This window comes from Cucumis sativus, chromosome 2 (genome assembly GCF_000004075.3).
Source record: "Cucumis sativus cultivar 9930 chromosome 2, Cucumber_9930_V3, whole genome shotgun sequence".
NCBI classification, from domain to species: Eukaryota; Viridiplantae; Streptophyta; class Magnoliopsida; order Cucurbitales; family Cucurbitaceae; genus Cucumis; species Cucumis sativus.
Window position 1 is genome coordinate 22,537,192 of NC_026656.2, and position 19,221 is coordinate 22,556,412.

Here is a 19,221-nt window from a genome sequence, read left to right on the forward strand (position 1 = left end):
TACAGACACCCAAACCCTAAATTGATCCAACCACTCTAAGGATTGGGTTAGACAGTGTTTACCACAAGATCAAAGATCTCCAAAAGAAACAAAATTTTCTCGGCCAAAAATCAAGATGATCAATTAGGTTTGTCTTCTTGACAGTACAACTCTAAAACATTAATTATATTAATAAGATGAAGCAAAAGTAATCCAACTTATCGATAAAATTATATCGAAATCATTAGATAAAATATGAACAATAATTTGATTTATTTGTTGTTTCCATCTCAGCCAAAATTTGAGTAGACAGTGAATGAAAAATCTGTAAATGCATTTCTTTTGAACTCAAATATTTTTCAAATTCTGAAAATAGAATGAATTTTATTTTATTTTTTAAATAACGAAAAATAAGTTTAGCTCCTTAGAAAACATTTTCAAAATTTTCATAATGCTAAATTCTTTTGAATAGAAATACACACAAAAAAAAAAAAAAAACATATTTTTCAATCCATAGGTATAGATAGAATCAGCTGCTGGGAATATACTTAGGAAAGAATGTTGGATTGGGGAATTTTAAGCCACTTGCCAAAGAATAAATGAAAATTGACTCAATACAAATTATAGTGGAACCCTCACCATATTATTCTTTTCACACTAAATCATTGTAAAAACAAACCAATTTATTTAGTGGGATGACACCTTCAAATTGCATCATCTACAAAACATTTCCAGAAAACAGGCGAACCCAAAATCCCAAGCTTCCAAAACTGTGGCCACTAGTTGTGTCTATGATGGTAATGTATGTCGACTATCGATTTCAACAAACTTGAGCTTCTCTACATTACAACTCATTTGAAGAGGAATACAGATATGTAATGACATTGTTTGGTAAGATGTGGAAATGGACTTTAGACCAAATTTGTTTCTGCCAAATGTTGTTGAATATTTCAAACTGTTATTGAATTAACAGAGATTCAATAATTTTAAATGGGTTGGTTACCATAAGCTTGTGAGAGTCTCCAAACAGTTTTGGTCCTTGAGTTGATGCTGTGACTTGCAAAAGCAAGAATAAAACTGCATAAAATTGATGCCGTCCCATGCTGAAAATTTTAAGCAAACGAAATGTTTCATCAAAATGAGGAGAATTCATACCAGCACAAGTTTGGTTTAGAGACTGGCATGCTTTTATGAACAAAAATGGAAGAATAAAGTAGAAGTAGCAGCAGGAAATAATACTCACAGCATTAACGCGTGGTTAGAAGTTACAAATTAAATAGGGAGAGGTTCTTCTCTAAGAACACCGCCCATTTCCATTCTCCATGAATTGTCAACTAAGCCAGCGAACTCTCTGAAAGGCACATAGAATTACAGGAGTGAAGAACACTAACATGAACAAACCTATCAAATGAAATCAGAATAGGTTAAACTGAAAGGCAAAAGAATGATTGTATTTTGTCCTTTGCCAGATGTTGGTTTGGTAGAAGCAATAAACTGCAGTTGCATTAGGTTTGGTGCAATAAACTTGACGCTTGACAAATTTCAAATTTCGAATTACTTGCAACCATTTGGAATATGGACACAACATAATGGTAAACTAATCAGGGGAGGATATTTTCTAGATCATTTTTTGAAAATACATCAACATCATTACTACCATAAAAACTTAACCAAAAAAGAAAAAAAAGGAAACCCCATCAGCTTTTCATTAGTTATAAAAGCTAACATAAAGGCATAGCAAATCTATGACCAAGTTGAATTAAGAGCTCCATCCATTGGACACAGCTGGACAACCTATAGAACAGATATTGTTCAAGTAAGGTTGTTCCAATTAAAGAATTTTAAGAACATGATTCCAAAATAACATCAGTGTATCATCAGAGGATGAAATTGGCAATTTTTTCTCTCTACCAAATCTATTTAAGCTGACCATGTAATGAAAGAATCGATTCTTCTTTTTGGGACAAGAAATTCAACGGATAGAACTAATAGTTGAAATAAAGCTTGGAAGAGGGGACTAACTTGAGATCATGGCTGACAATGAGTACAGTTAATTCTTTCTTTAGATTCTTTAAAAGCTTCACGACATCAGTACGAGCCTTCCAATCTATCAAATAAGAATGAAAGGGCGTAAGAAAAAGCATAGGCCAAGATTACATCTTACGTTTCAAAAAGCATCATATGCTAAGATACCAAGAGATATGAACCAGTCCTTATAAAAACGATAGAAACATTCTTCTAAAAAAACATTTGTTTCAAGATATTGTAATTAAAATAATGGAAGGCCAAGGACAAATGAATCCAAGTATGAATAACTAAAAACAACTTGAAGTGGAAGCTATTCATTCTTGCCCTCTGATTTAATTAATGGAATACTAAAAGTCAAGTCCTTAAATTCCTGGAATTTTTCAACGATAAAAGTGCCATCAAGTCAACAGAAATATGTGAATTAAATGATGATCAAGAATTTCCTTAGTTGAATTTCCAAATTTGAAATTTTATTGAATATCCCCGAGTTTGTGGTACATTCAACTCATTTACTTTGTAGACAATATTATTGTGTTTATAAAGATCGTAAAATTGATCTTCATACCAAGACCAGCTAGAGGCTCATCCAGTATTAACAGATCTGGGATCTGCACCTGCAAAAGATGTGATTTATTCAACTTGTAAGAACACAAGCATTGTGAATGGTACAAATAAAATACTGAATTATGTTAACTAAAAATTTGGGAATTAGAATCAGATAAAAGAAGAATAGCATTTATATTTTTCTCCATGTCAGCAACAGAAATTATTTAGTCAGTAATTATAGTAATACTCCAACTACCCCGAATATTGTGGAGTGGACAGTATTTTTCATCAATAATTAAATATTCTATTTATCTAACTTTAAAATGATGTTAGATTAGACCAAAAACAAAAGGTACAATTGCAGTAAAAAAATTTGTAATCCAAATTATATTATAAATGCCCCAAGTTCATTCAAACATATCTTTACCTTTCCTTAACAAATTGAAGGTCCCCACATGAGTCCATTTTGTTATTTTAAACTTACCAATTGAATTGCCAAGGCAAGGCGGCGCTTGTAGCCACCACTAAGAGAGTGAGGATCTTTGTCCAAGGCTATGCCATTTAATCCCACCTATAGTCATCAACAGAAAAGAATAAAGAAATCTATTGTGGCAATAATAATTAAAACAAAACAATAAAAACATGTAAACAACTGTTGGTGAAAAATAAAAATTACCCAATTAATTGCTCTTTGGAGTCTCAAGGCAAGGTTCTCTTTCAAATCAGAATCACTCCTTTGCCGTGGCCAGCCAAATGTGACTTCATTAAGCACACTGTCTGTGATAAAGTACCTACCTTCAGCAAAAGAATATTTTCAGCTACTTATCTAGTATCACAGAATAAGCTATAAATGATGAAGAAGTTTAAGAATAAAGTTAGATTTTTGCTTTCTATCATATGGAAACTTGGAGATACTAGTAGCAAGACCGTAGGAATGCCATTGAAGTAGTTATGAATATTATTTAGCAAAGTAAGAGTACATTAGTCATTAGTCAAGGAGTTGGATAAAATACGAGATGAAAGTAGGCAATTGTTAAGTGGATTTAGGCAGAGTATCTTGAGTGAGAAGTTCTAAGTATCTCAAATATTTGGAGAGTTATTGTATTCCTTTATTATTTTACCTTTCAATTTTATATTATTTCTAGTTATTTAGGCTTCATCACAACATAAGCACAAACTAAAAAATTTATAGAATTTGACAATTTCAATAGTCAATGGGTGTATGTATAAAAAATTGAACAAAATAGGTATTATTAAAACATATGGGACTGTCAATGACTTCAATGAAGATAATGGTAATTCTTTTGCTCATTAAGTATACTTTCATGAAACAAATCAAAGATAAAAGAATTGTGAAGTTGATTGATAAATCCTGAATTCATGAATCTCCACAATATTCTAGCCTTCTAAGAAAATTCTTATTGAGTTCTTTTCTCAAGACAGAGTGTATACTTATCAGGGGAAAAAACGTCCACTGATTTGGAAAACCAAAAAACATATATGATCCTTCTGTTCATCTGGCCACCAGGTCTTAAAGAAGGTTTAACATAATCGAAACCAACCCAAATACAACTTTTAATCCACTTAAATTAGTTTGTGTGAGAAGGTTTCAGAAGAAATTGATCACTTGGGTATTGCAAGCCTGAAAGTAACTTATGAGATTACATCGATTTCTACCATTTACAAAAGTCCAATATTTAATAATAAAATAAGAATCCTTGAGTTCAATTCCATTTTAGCGGTTTTTGTTTTTCTTGAAAAGTAAGGGAAAAGAACAGAAAGGTTTATTCAGAGAAATGTAAGGAGCAGTATGAAATTCAAGAATGAATGAATGTGACTCGAAGACTTCCTACTTGACAAGTTTTTTATTTTTCCTCTAGATTCTTTCTGACCAATTGTAGAGTTTATCAATAAGCTACTTTGTTCCCTTCTTTCAGATTCGAAACGTAGTCCTTCTTACATAATTTGTTATTACTACACATGTTTGCCGTCCAAATAAGTGAAGATATGATATGAACCAATCAATTAAGCATCAAATTATTAATTAGATTTTTCTTAACAATTGTGATGTAATTTTAATATTTTCCATTTTTGTCATTTTTAATAACATTTAAATAGGGTTAATTCAATTTTTTCACAATGCATTAGGATTTTTATTGGAAGGCTATTTAAGCCTTGCCTTTAGGTTGTTTCAAGAAAGTTCTTGACAATTGAAGTTTTAAGGCTTTTCTATCAACATAAATCCTCTTGTAGATGACAGAGTCTCATCTCTACCTTTTTGCAATTCTTGATTCAGAGTTGCATGCCAAGAACATTTAAGTAAGTTTGATCACCTTGGTTGTGGAGTGTTCGAACTTGGAATGAGGAACTAGTTCTTCGTTTTCGATCAAAAGGTAATCCAACTCTAGTCCTTCCCTTGGGGTTGTTGTCAAATTGATTTTGGGGTTTTAGAATTTGATATTAGCGGTTCACCAATTGGGTTCCTAACTATTAAATTCTAGGTTTTCATATCAAGATATATAGCAAGCAAAATGGAAAATGAGGTGATGTGTGAAAAAAGAAAGACCATACAAATTTATGAGGTTAAAGAAGCCTAGCAGTTTCAATGCTTCTTATAATCATATTTGAACGATTTTATAAACTAGTTTCAAAATATTAGTTCTATAAAGGGTAACCAAAATGGACGCTAGTCGCTACCTCTCTGGAAACTGAAAGACAATACCAACTCTCTCAGGGGTTAATGGCTGAGAAGACTGACATGGTTTGCCATCTTTATCATACTTTTGGACACAAATGGAACCTGAGGTTGGTTTGCTTAGACCTGCAAGAAGCTAAACAAGAACAGGAAGAAAGATTAACATGCTTATAAACCATAAATCAACAAGAAAAGCAGATAAAAGAGAGCATGAGAGAAATAAGGGAAAGCCTAATACATTTAAAATTCAAAGAAAATAGCTTAACCTGCAATAAAGTAGTTTTTCCACTTCCACTCTGTCCAAAAATTAACCCAAAACTGCACAATCAACAGAAAGGAAAGAAATGTGGGAAGGATCATGAGGTATATGTGCACATTAAATTAACCGAGAAAGCAATCTTAGGCAAGAAGTTCAAAGTAGAAATATGTTATGAGACATCCTTTATTACTACTATAAGGGAGAATAGACAAGTCCTTCCTTGAATACTTGATTCAGGTTAGCCAGGCTGAACTTCTTCATATAAATTATTCGAATAGAAGTAAAGAAAATTTTAGGCAGCTTCAGAAAGAAAGCTTACTCAATCATCAACTTTTAAAACCAATTTGCTATCCATGCTCATCATTAGAGACTATGAGTTAACTTTAAAGAAGACTGCAGATTAAATCAGAGAAACAAATTGAACCTTTTCTCTCGAAGGGAAAAATTAACTGCGTTGAGGAGAGAATGCTCTGTCCCAGGAGGTCGATAGCTTAAATCCCTAACCTTAAGGATAAAAAGTAAACTCAGTAGCCGAATAAATTTTCAAAATAACAACAACAACCCAGCGAATTGCAGAAATTGAAACGGAGTGAAATGGGTCAATCTGAATTAGGGCAACTAGAAACATGAAATTGAAATTAAAATTAAAGAAGAAGAAGAAGAGAGATAGGTGGTAAATGGGAGAGAATAAATGGATGCAGGCAGGGAAAGGAAACAATTGTGAGAGAGTAACTCACTTCAAAGCAAGAGTAATTGGATTTGAGAGTGAGAGCATTGGTTCTCCGGGAATTGGAACTACAAACGCCAAAAATCAAAGTGATGGGTTGTTCGAATTCGCAAAAGGAAATGAAAGGAAAGAGTGGGGGTTGTTGGAATACCTGAAGGAGTGAGGAGCAGGTAGATATGACTGTGGGATTGGGTTTCGGGTAATGAAGAAATTAGAAACAGAAACAAAGCTCGCCATGGCATCAGTGTTCACCGGAGTGATGGGATGAAAGCTGAAGGATCAAGAATGGTCAAATCCAATCCACTTGCTTCAATTAAATTGATTCAATTAAATCACACAATCTATCATAATACCTACATAGTAATGTTCTTTGGTGTAAGGATTTTTTTTAAAAATAATGTGTTTTATGAAAATATTTTGAAAAATAGGGTTGTTGGGAAAGAAATTATAAGAATAAGGTTGTTTCCCAAACTATTTTCAAAAATAGGTGTTTTTTTTGAAATTGAAGGAAGTCGTGTACGGGGTACACGACTTCCAAATGAAATTGAACGAAGTCGTGTACCCCGTACACGACTTCCTAAATGCACATGTCAGCACATTTGACCACTTCGCTGCACGTAGGCACGAGTTTGACCCACGTGGACGGAAGTCGTGTACGGGGTACACGACTTCCTAAATAATTGTTTTTAAAATTATTATATTTTAAAAGATTAACTATTTTTAGGGTAAAAACATTTGTGAAAGACGGATTTTTTTTTTTAAATAATGTGTTTTTAAAAAGTATTTTCAAAATTAGGGTAGTTGGAAATTTATGTTTTTGTTTAAATGTTCAACTTTAAATATATGAAAATTTTAGTTTTTGTTTAAATGGCCAAATTTTTGGTAATTTATGTTTATTATGAACAAATTAAAAAAATAAACCAAAGGTAAACATATCATTAGTGATATCTTATAAGAATTTTGAACGGTTTTTTTAATACTTGGTTCTCTACTTTTAAAAAATATATATTATATATTGATATTATTAAGAATACTTCTACATCTAAATCATGTATTAGCAACTTCTAATTTATAATTAATTTAAAAAAGTTCAACTTTTTATTTATACAACTTGAAGGAAGAGGAAATGAAAGATGAAGGAAGAGGAAAGGAAAGAGGAAGGAGGAACGAAAAAGAGGGAGAGGAAAAATTAAGAGAGGAAGGAAAAAAGATTTGGAATGAAGGCAGAATGATGGGATTCTAGGGTTTTTAAAATAGGCGAAGTCGTGTACCCCGTACACGACTTCCTGCATGCGCGACACGTGTCCACACCCTCTGAACCCTACGTCCACCCGTGAACCCTACGGTTGACTGGACTGTTGACTCGTTGTACGGAAGTCGTGTACGGGGTACACGACTTCCACCATACGCGGCAAAATGTGCCAGCTGTACGGGAGTCGTGTACCGGGTACACGACTCCAGTCAGAAAACGTGGGCCGGGTCCACGACTCCACTCGGATATCGTAAGCCCGGTCCACGACACCATTTTGATTTATGGAAGTCGTGTACCCTATTTTTGTAAATACTTTTACAAAACACATTATTTTTAAAAAAAATCCACATGTTTTTATATGTATTTAATTTAATGGTGCTTTTCAAAATATAAAGTTTAAATTCTGTATTTAATGAAAACATACAAAAAGAAAAAAGAAAACAATTTGCCAAATACATATATACCGGATTCGATGAACCTAAAAACACATAAAATAAAATCTGAATTCTCCACCAAAATATATTAGTCATAACTAAATTCCTCCATATAGTTTTAGTCAACCAAATGCATTAAAATTTTCAAACAAAGTCACCATCTCCATCTCTCTCTACATATAATCCTCTTATTAATTTATTTGATTTGAAAACTATACCTAAGATTCATTATTATATATTTGATAGTGTGATACACCTAATTCAATTTTAGGCGTAATTTGTATCAACTTTTATATTTTTTTCAAATTTGTTGTTAATTTATTTTAAAGTACAAAATTGAATTGATAATTATTATTAAAAAAATTATGGAGGTGTGAATTGTGAATTTAACATAAATAAGGGAATAATAAATCTATTTAATTACAAGTTGCCAAACTGCTCCTTCCTTGTTAAGTAAATTAAAGTCAAGGGTCCAAGAAAGAGACCATGAATAATATTAATTATTTGTTAGAAATTAGTCAATAATAATAATGATGATGATAATAAATTTTCCAATTCATGTTGAAATTTGGAGGCCGGGTGGGCTGCTGAAGGAGCTAATCAATGCCTATTTCTTTCAATCTTCTACTTCACGTGCCTTCTCGAACCTCATTTCTATCTATTTCCTCTAATTACCAACCATTTTCTCTCAATGAGATATATCTTTATTCATATCTAAACTCCACCAACACTTTGACACATATCTCAGTTTTTGTTTTTAGATCTACATATAGCCATCCCTATTTATACACTTTAATGACTAAGTTAGTGTACAAAGTGTTTAGTATAACTAATTAGCACAGAGAAAATACTGCTTTCCTTAAGGTGGGGTGGAGTGATGAGATTATACTGTTTTGAAGCTTTGAGTCACAGGGCTTTCCACAACAAATGGTGTTTATAGTATGATATATATGAATTAGGGTTTGTGTAGATGATCAGTGTGTGATGGATGGATATGGAAAGAGGTGGGTTTTTTAAATTGAAATGAAAATAAAATGAAATGATGATGGTGAGGAAGATAAAGCAAAGTCGCCAGCAAATAAATCCACGAAGTTTGACCAAATGAACATGTTTCGTGTCCTCTACGATACACCTACCTCTCTAATTAGCTTCTTCCATTTTAACTTGTTATGTATTTATTAATTCATTCATCCCCCCAACTCTTCAAATTATTATTATTATTATTACTACTACTAATGTATGGATAATAGTTATAAAAACTTCTTCCCAACTTCCTCATCCAGTTTCTTCCACAACTCATTAGCTATGGACGAGGAGGAGGATGATGAGTTGGAAGAAGAAAGAAGTTTGAAAAAAGTGAAAAGTGAAGAGTCTGGAGGGGAATTGAAGAAGAAGAAGAAGATAAGAAAAAGGAGATTTGCATTTGAAACGAGGAGCCAAGTTGATGTTCTTGATGATGGCTATCGTTGGAGAAAATATGGTCAAAAGGCTGTTAAGAACAACAAGTTTCCCAGGTCCTCATCTTTTAATTATTTATTTCAATTTCTTCTTTCTCAATTCGTTTTTTTGATCAAGCTACTGTTGATTATATATTGAATATGAACTTAAAGGGTATAACTCTCCACAGGGTGAGAAATTCAAATATTTTTTAACGAAGATATATGTCTTAACTAGTTGAGTTATGTTCAAGTTGACATCATCTTAAAATTAAACGATGAGATTTATGAATATATATATATATATATAGGAGCTATTACAAGTGTTCGAATGAAGGCTGCAAAGTGAAGAAGCAAATTCAAAGGCTAACAAATGATGAAGGAGTTGTATTGACAACGTATGAAGGAGTTCATTCCCATCCTATTGAAAAACCTCATGATTCCTTTCAAAATATCTTGACCCATATGCATATTTACCCTTCTTCTTCTTCTTCCTTTTAAATCCCCCTTTTAATTATATTTCATTTTATTAATTTACTTCTCAACACAACTTTTATACTCATTAATGGTTGACCCCTTGGTCTTCATTCTTGAAAAAATCAACTTATTAAAGACAAAATCATTTTTTCATATTTCATATAACATTTTGTGTATATAAGAAACATCAAAATTGTAACCCTAGAAATAATGTATTTGATCTAAAGTTGAAAAGTTGGAAGCCTATTATACATTTTTTCGAACTTCATCAACCATAAGACATAAATCTAAGAGTGTTTCAGCAAAACATCCATCTAAATCCAAGAGCAATCAAGTCCAAATAAAAAGAAAGAAAAGTTCATGCAGTTTCATTTTCAGTTCTACAATCAGGAATAATGAAGAAGAGGATGCTTCATTTACTTATCTCTATTCCATCATCATTCACCTCCTCAATATTCTTCCTTGCCACTTCAAACGTCTTCTTCTTATTTCTGTTTTATTATTGAAGTTCTTTTTTTTTTTTTTTGTATAGTTCTTAAGCCATGATCAAAATATCGATTAAAATAGGATGAAATATCTATGAATTTGAAGGGTTTGAATTTTGATGTCCATATTAACAATTTGTTTAACTTTTATTTTATTTTGTTAAGGTTTTGTTTAACTTTTTAACAAAAATTTGCAGTCTGCTTGTACTTTTAAAGCTTACATGTAAAAAAATTAAAGAATATGTAAAAAAAAAATGAAAGGTGTTTACAAAGTATAAAACAAAATTATTCAAAGATAAAATTTATTGTAATTTTTTTTTTACAATTTTTCTTTAAGAAAATATATTGTTACAAAAATATAGCATATTGAAATCAATTTTGGTCTACTAGGAATTTGTATTTATGCCTCAAGAATTTGATTTATCATTCCTAAAGGCCTCAGAATCTGCCAAGTCAACATTCTTTTTGAAAGCCATGTCATTTTCAGTTCTAGATTGATCCTTAACAGGATTCACTTGATTACATACATCATCAAGCTTCTGTTGCATACTTATAAGAAGCACTTGATCCTAGTAATTTCAAAAATAAAATTAGTTACTCCAGCAATTTAAGCTTTAAATTTGAAGTTTGAATCAGTTTAACTACGCATAAACCAAACCATTGAGCAAGAATTCCCTTTTAGTATTACCTTGAGTTCCCAGAAAGTGAATGAATAGTTAAACAGTCCAAACCCACCAAAGAATTCTTAATAAGAAATCTTTAGATATGATTGGAAAGACAAATGGGGCCGAGGACTAGAACAAACAAAACTAGTGGTTTGAAATTGTAAAAGCATACCTGCAAAGTAGCTAACAAGATTAAGCAAACTTTAAAACATTTCATGACAGAAGAAATATAGAAAAAATTTAATCGATTACCAAAGTAATTTCAAAAGATTCAAAAAAATTGAAGCAATATCCTAAGTTCAACAGCTCGTTTAAGCTAGCTGATCTGATGGTTGCTCTTAGACTTAGAAATAATGACGTCAATGACAACAATTATAAGAAATCGTTCAAGCAATGGCTTTCTCAGGGTCAAAGCTGCCTCCAAACCACACCTAGAATCAATTAAAGTTCCAACAAATATTACATAGCAGAAGAGCAGGGGTAACGGTAACAGTAATTTTGACAAAATTTGTAATTTTAAGTAAAAAACTCAACCAAACACAATCCAGTTACATTTGCAATTGATACTTATTACCATTGATCCATAAATGCGAAATTCTATTATAATTACATTCATTTTCATTGTGGTTTGATAAACGTGGCCTAAAATAAAGTATATGTAAATATCTTGCATTTCCATCCATGAAAGATTTGAGTACAATTGAGTTCATCAATTAATTAGAGTATTGATTTAGGAAACAACTTTGTTTACGCCATGATATACACTTTTGTGCTACCATGAGATGACTTCATTTAAGCCATGAGACTCATCAGTGGAAGAGTCAACAATATGCTTCTACTGTTATAGATTCTTAAGAGCAGATATTTAGGGTAAGTAGTCGTCAATTAATGCACATGAAAAGTGGTTGTGAAGAGTCACTTCTCAAAATGAAATACTCACATGAAATCTTAAATCAACCTAAAATTTGATGTAACGGCTCACATATATCATTAATAATACGCATTAGTTTATCTCTAAAACTGCTCATAAGGCACTCTTAATGTAACCTTGATTAACAAACAACACACTCGTGCTTCCAGCTCCCTCACAACAATAATCAAATCATATTAATTGTTACTTGAGAATTGATATAATCATTGAATATCAACCATAGAGTACTTTAATTTAAATGAAACTATTACTTAAGTTTAAAAAATCAGATATGTAGAAATGAAGAAAATAGAAAAGAAATAAAAGGGAGAAGGAAAGTTGAACCTTAAGCATAGAAGAAAACATTGAAACATTACTTTAATTTAATTAAGATGCCAACCAGGGTACAAACCTTTTGCTTCCAAACCAAGCAAAAATACACCTTTTTTTTTCTTAAGAAAAACAATAAAAGTTCAATTAAAAACTAGGGTTAGTTTTTAAAATATAAAAGCAAAATAAAATAAAATATTTACTACAACAAAATATTATTCATAATCGATCTAATATCACCAATCATTCATTGAGGTTGAAAGAGAGGGTCTATTAATCTCATGTTATAAAATGATCCATCTAGAAACTATCAACTTTGGATTAATTACCAATCGGATTTTTAATCATGAATCCAAGTTGAAAGTTGATAAAGACTCATCAGAAAAAGAGCATTGTTTTGGCATAAAGGGCAACTATTTTACCTTATTAGGAAGGGAAAATGAAGAGTTAACATGTGGAAGAAGGTCATTATCTAAAACACTGGATTCTCCACACCACAAATTAATCAAAAAAATATTATTATTAATGAAGAGATTAAAAACTTAATCTTCAATTTGGCCTTTAATCATATTCCATTAAATCCTTATAAAATTCATAAAGAAATGAAAAGGGGAAATTGCCATTAACTCTATATTGGGTTTCTTAGTATAAAAGACTAAGGTCTCTATCCATATCTTACCAATATATCTTTTTAAGAACATTAATCTTTGAATATTATGCTCTTAGATATTTGTTTTTTCCTCTGGTGGGTCACCACTAGAATACAGTGAAAAATTCTCTCATATCCATCTCTTTTTTGTTAATGAATCAGATGACAATTAAATATCACTTCCTCCTTCACATATATATAAATAGCTAGCCCATTCCCCACTTGGAAACATAACACACATTCAAAACACAAAACTTAACTATAAGAAAAATAATGGATTCAAGATGCAGAGCAAGAGGTCTTGTGAAAGGCATGGTTGGTCCTCTCCATGGCGAAGCTATGACAGGCAGCAGATCAAAGATCACACCCACCACGTCGAATGCTTCACTATGCTCGAGTCATATTTCGTTTACGGTTCATCATCAAGAAAGGGCACTGATGGCTCCATCAAATCATCGAGTTGTTCACGATCAAGCCATGAATAATGTTCACGAGGCCACCTTGTGGAACCTTTATGGTGTTGGCGTGGATGAGCATATTGATCGGAAGGCCTCTTTGTACATATCATCCGTGCAAGAACGCTTTAAACTTGAAGGCTTGATAAATTGATATGTATGACAAAATAGTTCAACAATTATGTAGCTATCATCTTCTTAGTGCAAATACAATAATATTTAAAGATAGGGATCAAACTTTCGACCTTTAAGAAAAGAAGGCGTTACTTGTCTTCTTTAGTTAACTTGTAATTACTAATAGTTTTCTTTCTTAAAATTATGAAAGTGAATACTTTACACGGGGTGGAATTGTTTAATCTATCGTGATATTAAATATGTAACAGAGTTAAAGAATCTGAAACTTATAGACTCAATTATATTGACACTTTATTCTGCCTTTTTTTTTCTTTTCTTCAAAAAGTAGTTTAACTAGGTGGCATGTTGAAGAGTAATGATCAATATGTGGAATCAGTTTGTTTAATATTAAGTTCCAAAGACTAATTTGACCAATGTGGAATCATTTGATTCACTCTCATATTTTTATATATACACTACCAGAGTGAACAGCCTAACAATTAATAAAGCATAATACTTATTTTGATAATAGAAGGTGTAACTCATGCTCTGTTGAAGTTCTTAATAATTGAAATACAAATTCTTTTTTGGATTCATCATTTTTTTAATCCAACCTAAACTTTACTTTCGAATTGAATGCCCATTCAACCAACATTACGTGCTCCACCATGTTCGATGACTTCACATCCATACCCTCTACAAAGGCATAAATATGCAACCATTGTTTGGGTTTAAATGCGTAGACAACATATGAGTGGTACTTCTCTTAAACAATGAACAATAAGAAAACTAAATCATCTCTCTTACACGTAAAAAAAAAAAGTGTTTCCTATTGTAAACAAGAAAGCAGTACAAGTGCAACCATCTAGTAGTGGATCTAACTTCATGCACATCATTTTTCTTAATAGTAAAAAGGTAAGAACAAATAAAGTTTGTAATAGATTGACATACTACAAATTTTTATTGTACAACTCTCTGAGCAGCAAATGTTTTTAGTAAATAACTAAAATAAGCTTAGCTTAAGAGTAATTGACATTATCATCTTAGAAATGGAGAGTTTGATCGCCTATCCCTGCTATAATTGTTAAACTGAAAAATACACAACGACTAGGAAGAATTGATGGAGAGGAAAAAAAAGGAACAAGAAGAACAAAAAACAGAGGATTTTAAAGAAAACAGAGAGAAGATGGGGGAGGGGGGTTAGTTTTAACTTTTATCCAGAGGAAATATGGACGTCAATGGCGATGACAAAGATAGTGATGAGGCCAAAGAAAAAGATGGAGTGAACGAAGACGGAGATGGCACTGGTTTGCATGTTGATGAACTGCACAACTCTGTCATTTCCAGGAAGCTGAAACAGAACGCCGGGGCTAAGAACTACGAACAGTATAACAGCTATTAGAACAGGGGCCCAATCCCCCATTTTTATTTTTCTAAAAAACAACCAGGTTTGATTTGATTCTAATGGGATTTAGAATCGAGAGGTTTGTGTATAAATAAATGGGAATTGGGATTTGTTGGCCGTTTCGAGGCTCCCTGTTAAAGGAAATGACAAATTACTTAATGCCGATCCGATTCGATACTCACGAGCTCCGTTGAGAGTGATGGGATTTGTCTCTTTGAGGCCGCCGGCGTGGAGGTTTAATGTGAAGTTGGGATTAGTTCAATTTCTTTTTCATGGAGTTTGTTTGTTGTTGTATGGAACTCTTCATCTTTATCATATCACATGTGATCATGGATTCAAATATGGTTCTTCATCTTTTGTAAATTCTCTACTTAACTATGATTCATATCTCAAATAAATACAAATTCTCTGATCTCGGGTCAAAGCCCCCGACATAGATGTTGTGTCATCGAACTAGGTTAACAATGTCTTATGTTATTGCTGCTATATTTATTTACTATTCCTTTTTCTGTTCATTTAGTTCTTAACTGGAGAAACTTCTCGAAGCACAAATATTAAATGTTTTATTGTTTTATCAAAGATGTATTTTTCACTTTTATCATCAAACTTGTTTCTTTTTCAATATGGTATATACACATGAGCAATGCTTCCAAAAACTCTAAGATGGAAACTTCCAAGTTTCTTTTCACTTCATGCTTCTTGTGGTGTTTTTCCATATACTCTTTCTTGTTAGAGATCATTTGAATAGGTAGATCGCACATGCTACTACTTGTGTCCAAAGCTCTGGGTAATTTTTTTGTTTTTAAGCATACTTCTTATTATGTCAAAATTGGTTTTATTCTTCCTCTCTGATACTCTATTTTGTTGAGAGGATCTCGACACTACTAAAAGTCGATGAATTCCATGGTCCTCACAATATTTTTGGAATTCATTTAATGTAAGTTCTTGATCTCCGATCACATCTTTCATGGTCTTGATCAACATATCACTACTTTCTTTCTCTACGAGGAATTTGAACTTCTTGAAATTCTTGAACACTTTTGACTTATGCTTCAAGAAAAACATCTATGTTTTTCTTAAAAAATCATCAATGAATAGAAGAAAATAGTTACTCTTACCAAGTGAGTTTGACTTGATTGGTTCGCACACATTTGTGTCAATGAGTTCTAAAGGTCTTTAAGCTATTGAGTATGACTCCTTTGAGAAGCTTTTCTTGAATTGCTTTTTAAGTAGACATCCTTCGCACCCTTGATATCGAACCGACTTATTTAAGGTATATAGTCCTCTCCCCATGTTATTCTTGGAAAATGACTCTAATCCTCCCAAAATTGAGATGTCCATATCAAAGATGTCAGACTTGCCAAGATGCATTTTTGTAACACATCTTGAAGCACTTTGCAATGTCATTTTGAGTGTTCGAGTACAAACATCCTGGTTTTGGTCATTGGCACTTTAACAATCAAAATACTTGCATTATCCTTTATTGAAAGGTTATTATCTTTTAATTGAAGGTCATAACCTTTCACTAAGAGTTTCCCCAGACTCGAGATATATTATATATAATATATATATATATATATATATATATATATATATATATATATATATATATATATATATATATATATATATATATTACTTTTTATATTTGGCATATAATAGACATTTGAAATAAGTTGTTGCTCACCATTCTTTAATCGGATGAGAATGTTACCTCTTCCTTTTACTTCTACCTTGCATTCATCACCAAAGGTTACATTACCACTCACCGATTCATCAAGCTTCACAAACATGCTTTTTACTCCACATATGATTGCTTTCCCCGTTGTCCAAGTACCATGTATTATCTTTGCTCCATTCGCTATTTGTACAAGTCATCAACAATGTGCCACATTATTAACTTTTATCTTCAATATAGTTTGTCTTCTCTTTAACTCTATTGTTTCTAGGAGCTCTACGTTTGGATGCATAATGACCAAACTTCTGACAATCATAATATTTGATGTTTGATTTATCATACCTTAATCTTAAGTTGCCTTATCCACGACCTCTTGTTAAGTTTTCCTTCCTTTCTAAACTTGTAATAATGATAAATAAGAAACCCGTTTATGTAACTGTCGTTCATTGTAGAAACTAGAAAGTAACAACAACATCCTTCCTTTCTTGCAACAAATCTTCACAATATTAATCAAAGTGTTGTTTTTGTCACAATATTTTAAATTAATTCAATCATAAGTCCATTTTTATTCAAAGGATCTTTCTTTTCAAAATGGTAAAACTTACCTTTTTCTTTTTCTTTTCTCCCTCCACATTTTCAACCAATAACTTTTTTTTCCTTTATAACACAATTAATTCGATCCTAATAAAAATGGGTGGCTTTTCTTTAAAAAGGTCGTCCCATAAAAAAATGAACAAACAAAAGGAGGGAGGCAGAGTGGTGAGTGGAAAGATGGAGAAAATAAATATTTTGTCTAAGTTTGAAATTTAATTGAATGAAGTTCAATTTATACTTAATAGAAAGTTTAGACGACCCAACCATAATTGGCGTGGAATCATCCCTTAAACTCATAATTGTTCTACGGTTAAAAAAAAGTAATTATAATTGATGACCGAATAATAATTAAGGATATAACAACATTTTACAAAAATTACAAATATAGCAAAACTATCACTGATAAACTCGTATGATGTATCGGTGATAGATCAATTTTTACAACATGGTCTATCAATGATAGACTCTATCATTGATAGAATTTGATAGCTATATACTTAAGTATTTTGAATTTAATTGTTAAATTTGTAACTATCCCTTAAAAAAATATAATCTTTTGGATCCAATATAGTTGATAACAGATTTGGTTATTAATTCTCAATTTGACGAGGGATTTCTTTGATAAAATCATATGTGTTATTGTATTTGTAGCTATTTTATTCCTCTATTAACTTAAAGGCTAACATTGGTCTTGGTTCATTTTAGTCTCTGTATTGTTCATTTTGGCTCTTTATGAGAAAAATTTTATTTTGGTCATCTTACTCTCAAAAACGCCACCGTATAAAAACCAAAATGAACTAAAGTAAAGAGTGTAAGTAATATTTAAACACAATTGGTTTGATTGATACCTATTCATACTTTAGAGGACATGAATGATCTTTGATTGCTACAGAGGTGAAGAAAAGAATAGACCAAAAATTATAAATAAATCTCAAAAGTAATGCATAAAGATAAAAAGATATCATGCAACCACAAAAATATTCTCTTTATTACCCAAATCAAAGTATGTGAAGTCCAATCTGCCTCCAAAAATCATATTCATACTTGCATCATGCTATAATGAAATTCTCCAACTTTAATTATCTTTATGGCAAGACCAATCCTTCTAAGCTTTTGCCATAAAGAAACAATCAAACAACAAAGCATTCTCAATACTCTAAGCGTAATAAACCCACCTTTACACTTAGCACACACATCCATTTTATTCTTTAATCAAAAGCTTCCACCTTCATCACACATCCCTAAAAGAAAGAAAAAAGAACGGAAAAAAAAAAAAGGGCTCTTCAAATGAAGGTAAATTTAAATCCTTTCCTTTCCATGTTCATAAAGCAGATCCACTTCCATCAACCCATCCCACATACCTTTCCCTTGCTTATAAACCATTTTCTTCTTTGTCTCCAAGTTTGGCATCCATTCAAACAACTTCTTCATTAAGCAAATCAACACACTTATTCACTCCTTATAATCCCCTTCTTTACTTTCAGCTACTTCCAATCCAACCCTTGAATTCTCTCCCTTTCATTGACACTTGAAGCGTGATTCTATCAACTAGTTCAATTTCAAAGCATACCTTATTTTGTGTGGGTAGAGATGAGTGCAGACTGGGGTCCAGTTGTGGTGGCGGTGGCGTTGTTCATTCTCCTCTCCCCGGGGCTGCTTTTTCAGTTGCCGGCGAGAATCAGGGTGGTGGAGTTTGGCAATATGAACACCAGTGGAATTGCCATTTTGGTACATGCCATCATATTCTTCTGCATACTCACCATATTGATCATTGCAATTGGTATTCACATACACGTTTAGCAAGTTCATCATTTGCTTTGGCTATACCTTCAGCAAATGAATTGCTTGATCCTTTTTTTTTCTCTCCATTTTCACTAGGATTTTAGCATACTTCTGCCTATATTTTCCTTCATTTCTTGTTTTCTTCTTCCCTTTCAACAATAACTTACTATGTTGTAGTCTGCCTAAATGTAAACTATAATTTCCATTCTTTTTGGGGGTTAATAAGAAAGGTAAAGTTCTGTAAACAGTCATATCTCGAGCAAAGTTCTTCTCATTTTTCTTACCAATTGACAATAATATACTTATTATCGCTTGCTTTCA

The 19,221-nt window shown here is 32.0% G+C and overlaps 4 protein-coding genes across 6 annotated transcripts; 2 read left to right on the forward strand and 2 right to left on the reverse strand.

The window, feature by feature from the left end:
• Nucleotides 1-564: 564 nt before the first annotated feature.
• On the reverse strand, nt 565-6,562 carry LOC101212858 (ABC transporter I family member 11, chloroplastic). 3 transcript variants are annotated; one of them, XM_011651646.2, is made up of 11 exons: nt 6,386-6,562; nt 6,245-6,302; nt 5,932-6,006; nt 5,515-5,566; nt 5,251-5,384; nt 3,230-3,344; nt 3,038-3,124; nt 2,573-2,621; nt 2,002-2,086; nt 1,223-1,330; nt 565-1,082 (listed from the first exon to the last, which is right to left on the reverse strand). In XM_011651646.2, exons 1-10 carry the CDS (start codon nt 6,474-6,476, stop codon nt 1,252-1,254), a joined length of 825 nt encoding a protein of 274 aa, XP_011649948.1. In that variant the 5' UTR covers nt 6,477-6,562; the 3' UTR covers nt 565-1,082; nt 1,223-1,251. The 3 variants fall into 3 exon arrangements, with proteins under 3 accessions (XP_011649948.1, XP_004138625.1, XP_031737255.1); XM_004138577.3 differs by having other exon boundaries at nt 5,932-6,011; nt 6,386-6,561; XM_031881395.1 differs by lacking the exon at nt 6,245-6,302 and having other exon boundaries at nt 6,386-6,557.
• Nucleotides 6,563-9,115: 2,553 nt separating this feature from the next.
• On the forward strand, nt 9,116-10,444 carry LOC101212622 (probable WRKY transcription factor 75). The gene is made up of 2 exons (XM_004138576.3): nt 9,116-9,434; nt 9,668-10,444. The coding sequence occupies exons 1-2, from the start codon at nt 9,160-9,162 to the stop codon at nt 9,855-9,857; spliced, it is 465 nt and encodes a 154-aa protein (XP_004138624.3). The 5' UTR covers nt 9,116-9,159; the 3' UTR covers nt 9,858-10,444.
• Nucleotides 10,445-14,315: 3,871 nt separating this feature from the next.
• On the reverse strand, nt 14,316-15,163 carry LOC101212375. The gene has a single exon (XM_011651650.2). The coding sequence runs from the start codon at nt 14,862-14,864 to the stop codon at nt 14,655-14,657; it is 210 nt and encodes a 69-aa protein (XP_011649952.1). The 5' UTR covers nt 14,865-15,163; the 3' UTR covers nt 14,316-14,654.
• A 2,934-nt stretch (nt 15,164-18,097) lies between these two features.
• LOC105434681 lies at nt 18,098-19,221 on the forward strand. Its single transcript, XM_011651651.2, has one exon. It carries the CDS (start codon nt 18,709-18,711, stop codon nt 18,916-18,918), a length of 210 nt encoding a protein of 69 aa, XP_011649953.1. The 5' UTR covers nt 18,098-18,708; the 3' UTR covers nt 18,919-19,221.

Bases quoted from the DNA above. Each gene is read 5' to 3' on its own strand.
- LOC101212858 (XM_011651646.2), bottom strand. From the start codon at position 6,476: ATGCCATGGCGAGCTTTGTTTCTGTTTCTAATTTCTTCATTACCCGAA. The intron at 5,385-5,514 runs GTTAAGCTATTT...GTTCTTGTTTAG, and splicing joins GAAAAACTACTTTATTGCAG to CTTCTTGCAGGTCTAAGCAA. The intron at 2,087-2,572 runs GTATGAAGATCA...CTTATTTGATAG, and splicing joins TGAGCCTCTAGCTGGTCTTG to ATTGGAAGGCTCGTACTGAT.
- LOC101212622 (XM_004138576.3), top strand. From the start codon at position 9,160: ATGGATAATAGTTATAAAAACTTCTTCCCAACTTCCTCATCCAGTTTC. The intron at 9,435-9,667 runs GTCCTCATCTTT...ATATATATATAG, and splicing joins AAGAACAACAAGTTTCCCAG to GAGCTATTACAAGTGTTCGA.
- LOC101212375 (XM_011651650.2), bottom strand. From the start codon at position 14,864: ATGGGGGATTGGGCCCCTGTTCTAATAGCTGTTATACTGTTCGTAGTT.
- LOC105434681 (XM_011651651.2), top strand. From the start codon at position 18,709: ATGAGTGCAGACTGGGGTCCAGTTGTGGTGGCGGTGGCGTTGTTCATT.